Genomic DNA, 6,000 nt, shown 5'->3' with positions numbered 1-6,000 from the left:
TTTCCCTAACAGTGTGAATAAACTGATAATCATAAATCTCATACATTAATGCAATTCTTAACAGTTTCAAGAGTATAATCATCAACATCTTACTGCAAACCATGGGGTTAAAAATGTATTAAATATTCTATTGAATATTACAAAGAAAATGAGCCACACCTGCTGATGGTTATGATTCCTACTGAAGTTGTAATGCTTTCAAAAAATAAAAAATAAAATGTTTGGCAACTGAAGCTTTTCCTCAATTTCATAGTTACCACAGAGGGGTAACTGAAGACTGAACTTGGGTTTTGTTAACAATTTGGAAACACTGACATACAAAAGTGGCATGCATTGCAGCTCAAAGGGTTCAACACATGCAAACACCCACATGCTGACATTGAGGTTTATATTTCTGGGACAAAAATACATTCTTCAATAATAATTTTCTTCCTTCTAAGTCCTTCATCTGCCTTAAACAGTCCCAAACCTGTATATACTCACTCAAATGGAGCAAGCTATCCATGGACAAAACAGTGCCACTGCTGAGGAGAGCCCTGAGAGTGCAGGTCCCAGATCCTCCCAAAAGCACAGCTTGTCAGAGCTGCAGAACCAAACCACTCTGCACAAAAGCCACGCAGACACATCCCCATCCGAATGATCCGGCTCCCTCCCACTGGGACACACTCCTTGGACAAAGGAGGAGATCTGCTCCAAACCCTCACATCTGTGGTCTGGCAGCTCCTACAACCCAGACCAATTCAGTTACTGCTAAGTATGAACCACTCACAGCCCTAAGTCTAACACAATTTAAGTGCAGTTGTAAAACTAGATCATTGCTTATTTTAGGCACAGCAGAGGAAAGGTGTCGGAAACAAAGCTGTCAGTCTGTGCAGAGGAGCAGCAGGAGATGGAGAGAGAAAAGGAAAAAGGTACAATGACACAGATGACAAGGGAGGAAGAGATGGGATGGGAAAGGGGCAAAGAAAAGAAATAATAATCCAAAATGAGATTAGTCTTAAGAGCTGTGCACGTTTTCCTGCACTGAAAAAGACAAGAAGCTACCAAGCAAACAGAATGCACTTATTGCACTGCTGGCTACAGGTAAAGATGAACCACGCTCCTTTCCACTCACCCTCCCCTGGAAACTGGTGACTGAACTGCTGCTGGCAGAGGAAATCAGGAGGCTCAAACAGGCCCACCACCTCCAGCAGCAGGTATCACATCACCTGGCTGCCACTAGGCAGGAAATGTCACATGCAAAGGTATCTTTATGTGCTGCTTTACACTGCAATTAACCCCAGGCAACTGCTGTATATCATTTCTCATGCACAAGCCAGATGTGAGCTCCATCCCTGTCATTCCAGTGGTCAGCATTTTTGCACTGTGTTTTTTCTGAAAACACAACACAAATATTTAATCACTGGCTTTCCAGATTTCTGCCATGGCGCATTTTCTTTGGCGGAAGAAGGCTACAGACATCACTTAGTTAACCATGCACACAGATGGAGTTTCTCAGCCACAGCAGATGAAGCAATGAAGCTGGAAAGAACAAATTCTAAATCACTAAATTATAAATTAACAAGACGACCTAAGGAGTAAATATTTAGAAGAGCTCACTGGAGCCTTAAGGATAGGAGCATCATGACTAATTATTCCAGTGATCACTTAAACATGGAGTTAGGAAAGATCAAAAACAAGAGAAAAATGAACCTCACCAATTTCACACATAAATGCAGATTAATGCCATATGACTAGCTACCATATGAATATGCAACTCACTTATTAAAGCATTAATACAGCAGTCACAGACAATCTGATTTTCATTTTTAAAAAGCCAGCTGCAGAAATATAAAACTGGACTTCTTTTTCTCTAGCCTCATAATTCAGAAGTAAACGGTGATTTGTTCAGAGTAAAAAAAAAAAAAAAAAAAAAACAGTGAAGTTCAAGGGTGTGATTTAGTAACTGTAAGCAGCAATAGAAAACTAAATTCAGTGAGCAAAACCGGTATGCTGTAATACCAGAAAAAGTTCTTAAAAACAACAAGCCAAAAAAACCCCCAACAAATAGAAAAGGAAATAAAAGCTAAAACAATTAAATTATTACTTCAGTGTAGAGAAATTTTTTTCAGTTGCATTGTGTGCCCAGATTTCATTCTGCAACTATGAAAGTACTGTCAGTTAGTCATAAAAGAATAACAAATTGTTTATAACGTAGACACATATAATAATTAATTAAATCATTCAGAAGGTTTATTTAAGCTAATCTCCATAGTTATACAATTTCTCATCATTTGTTTCAAAAAGGAACTCCTACCACATCTTGTTTGTTGTTATTCAGGACAGCAGAATTGCCGGAGGGCGCAGTGAGAGCTGAAGAGCAGGTAATTAACGCAAAAAGGAAAAGCCACAGAGAAAGCTCAAGCCAAAATCTCAGGCCCCCCAAGTCTGCCTGACAGCAAAGAATGCTGATGGTGGCAGACAGACATCTCCATTGCACAGGCTCCAGCTCACAGGCACACAGAACACAGGTGACCCAGCAATCTGACATTTCAGCACCAGTAAGAGGCAAGCCCACTTCAGTGAGGGGTTAGAGTCAGCCAGTGGAGAGAGATCCCTCTCCAACCTCTTACTTCCGCTGGTTGATATTAAGAGCAAAAATTCTGTGAATTAGGATGACAGCCATCACTGACTACAATTTCAGACCACTGTGCTGAGCCTCAGACATAAAATAAATAACTTTTTCTTTTGTACAGCTTTTAGAGGAAGTTGAGAACCAGGTCTGTTTAAAACAGCAGTGATGAAAGAGACATGAAGAAGATGTGACTGTTGTAACACAGTTTTGCCTTTGTATCTCCACACCAGATTATATGTCTATTTTCTGAGCAGAAAGGAAGTAAGGCAAAATATCTTTGCCGTTCAACAGTGTGGTTGTAGAGCTGTCCTGGTTTCAGCTGGAACAGAGGCAATTTTCTTCCTAGTAGCTGGTGCAGGGCTGCATTTTGGAGTGATGAGAAGAACGCTGCCACCACAGCGACGCCTTGGCCGGGGCTGAGCAGCGCTTCCCTGGAGCCAGGGACGTGTGGGATCCTCCTGCTCTGGCAGTGAGCAGGTGCACAAGGAGCTGAGAGGGAGCACAGCCAGGACAGCTGACCCGACCTGGCCAAGGGGATTTTCCACACCCAGGAACGTCATGCCCAGTATATAAACTGGGGGCAGCTGGCCACGAGGCGCTGATGGCTGCTTGGGGACCGGCTGGGCATCGGTCAGCGGGTGGTGAGCAACCTTACTGTGCATCACTTCTTCTTCCTGGGTTTTACTCCTCTTTCTCTCTTTCCTTTTCACTGTTATCACTGTTGTTGTTATTATTTTATATTATTTTATTTCAATTATTAACCTGTTCTTATCTCAGCCCATGAGTTTCTCTTCCCCATCCCACTGGGGGAGGGAGGGAGTAAGCAAGTGGCTGTGTTGTACTTAGTTGCTGGCTAGAGTTAAACCAAGACAAGGGTATTTTTGAAACACTGTCTCTTTTGCAATTACTCTAAAGTCATGAAATGCTGCACTGTACTGTTTCCTTTCGAAATTATCTATGACCTGGGTATTGTGGATCACTGTATTCACACATGCACGTGACAAACGTTTTATCCGTTCTAGTTCTCATACAGATTCTTAAATTAACAGATAGCCAATTTCAAACCATGAAGATTTTATAATTTTCAACCCATTCTCCCCTTGCCTCCCCCACTTGCAGCATAGCTTAAGGGCCATCACAATTAATCCAGAAATCTTTCTCTATTTTACTTGTTTAATTTGATCATGAGCTGTATTGCCAACAAGGAAAACTAAACCAATAGCTTGAAGCTGACCAGCCAGGATACCGGGGAGCATCTTGTTAACCAGAGACCACACAGTAGCCCAAAAGATTTTTATTCTAGAAATTAAATATTTCAAAAGCTCCCCTAACTGCAGGCTCTTGGGGCAAAGGGGAAGAAGTTTCTGACAACCACTGCCCTTGGGTGACAAGTTCATTTTGATGCAACATCTAGAGAAATGAGGATTTCCTGCACAGCTGTTACAGTGTCCCTAGAGACTCAGTTTTCAGGCGCTCTTTGCAATCGTCCCTCTGCTCCCTCAATTCCAGTCAACAACAGCCACAGGCAGATTACGTAGCTGGGACATTACTGACACAGCCAGGAGCCTGTAACAGCACTCATAAGCCCAGTGATTTCTCTTGTCAGTATCATATATAAACACGAAACAACCAAGAACCTGGCACTTTTCTCTTTAATGATCCACCGACAATTGAAAAGCATCTCCTTATTTTGCTAATCAAATTAAAAAAACATAATCATACAAAGCACAGGGCTAATTTTAGACCTAAATACTGACAAGATCTCTGGTAATTCCTGCTAACTGTCAGTGGCCATGATCTCCACAGCATTTATAAAGCTTTACTGTTCACTAACTTGGGCAACTTTTCCCCTTGTGAAATGTACTAAAACACTGGATAAAAGACAGATATTGCAAAATATTTCACAAGCTATAAATTAAAGAGAAGAGCAGCAGCCAGAAACTTTGTTTTATTCCTTTCAGAATAACAATGACTTCAAGACTCTGGTGTACAAACCTGGCCATCTGCTTGTATGCTTCTTCAGCCACTGCAAAGATATGTGGATCCATATCCCCCATATTTTGGCCACTGTAGGCATTGATGATATCTTCGCCATAGATAGGCAGTTGTTCATAAGGATTTATGGCCACTAAAACAATACCTACAAAGGAAATGAAACAAAAGGAATCATTAATAGTTGTTTCAAAATAAACCCAACCAAAAACGGCTTTAACTAATGAATCAACTATTTTTCTAATCTTTCTAAAAATATTAAAGAATAAGGTTCTGATATTACTGACTTCAACAGGTGTTTATTCTGAATACAGTTCTGCACACAAAGTGTCACTAGAGTTTGCTTCTACCCTGCTTTGGTGAACACATCAGGGACAACTTTTTACTTTTTCTATCTGCCTTTTCTAAAGCTAGCATGCACAAACCAAAGAGATTCAGAATGTGTCAACTTGAATACTGCCTGATCATGGAGTAGACCAATGAATGTGCACAGTACTTCCCTGTGTTTTATTCTGAATTACCAGTGATACTGTAATTTGTGAAGTGTAACTACTGCATGGTCTCACTGACCGCCAGCTTGGGTACGTGAAATGTGTTAACCCTTCAGCTGTTGTGCAAGAATAACATCTTCAGTTTTTGTAACAAGCAACAGAGTTTAGACACAGTGTAATTTGGATTCCAGGGCATCTCTGCCAGTCAGGCAGGACAATCTCCTGTCAAAGGGATCAAAAAACCCAAACAGTAGACATATTTCATAGGGCTGACAGAGCAGTACCCAGTCATGTCAGGGAATTAGGCAATTATAGCTCTAGAAGGCATCCTAGCACCCTCACCTGATACTTCTGCATGTACTCACACCTCCCATTTTCTAGTTTTTCCATACCAATTAAACACATATCTGTTCTTTTAGCACCACTCATCACTACAGCACTTCTAAACTCCTGCCATCCTTTTACTCTCCCAGCACAGGAGAAGTTAAGTCTTACTCTTTACAAACTTCCTAGTCACAAATAGTGAGACCTCAAATGCTTTTGGGACAATTCTGTTTTTCATGAGAAATGAGGACTGCTCTACCCACATGGATACTCTGACAAAGATTCCTTGTACCTCTCTCTCCTGCAGCATTTTTACAGCAGTTTATTTGCTCCGTGCAGGGGTGGAAACACTGATCACTGCCACGTGAGACCCAGCTGTGACAGGCACACCGTGCCCCCCAACACAGAAAGACCTCCTCACCTGGACAAGGTGATAAAGGGGGGAAAAGAACCCCTCTAATTTTAACTGTGGGCATTTCAAAACCAGGATTTCTTCTTAATATATGTATTTTGGTGCCTAAGTACACGAACGCAGCTGCAGATAGCTGCACAGTGACTACACCAAGCATGCTTGGACAA

General features: G+C 41.5%; 1 protein-coding gene across 17 annotated transcripts in view; it reads right to left on the bottom strand.

Annotated features, from left to right (window-relative positions):
- MYO5A (myosin VA) overlaps positions 1-6,000 on the bottom strand; it is an 89,165-nt gene that overhangs the window by 67,578 nt on the left and 15,587 nt on the right. For 16 of the 17 annotated variants that reach the window (XM_017742562.1, XM_017742567.1, XM_017742568.1 and 13 more), the window contains exon 4: positions 4,610-4,754. In XM_017742562.1, coding sequence (XP_017598051.1) covers positions 4,610-4,754 — 145 coding nt within the window. Of the gene's footprint in view, positions 1-483; positions 505-4,609; positions 4,755-6,000 lie in introns of those variants that run through there. The other variant, XM_017742578.1, reaches the window with a different exon arrangement.

Source organism: Corvus brachyrhynchos, unplaced genomic scaffold (genome assembly GCF_000691975.1).
Source record: "Corvus brachyrhynchos isolate BGI_N302 unplaced genomic scaffold, ASM69197v1 scaffold97, whole genome shotgun sequence".
In the NCBI taxonomy this organism is placed as follows: domain Eukaryota; kingdom Metazoa; phylum Chordata; class Aves; order Passeriformes; family Corvidae; genus Corvus; species Corvus brachyrhynchos.
This window is presented reverse-complemented; position numbering and strand designations above follow the sequence as displayed.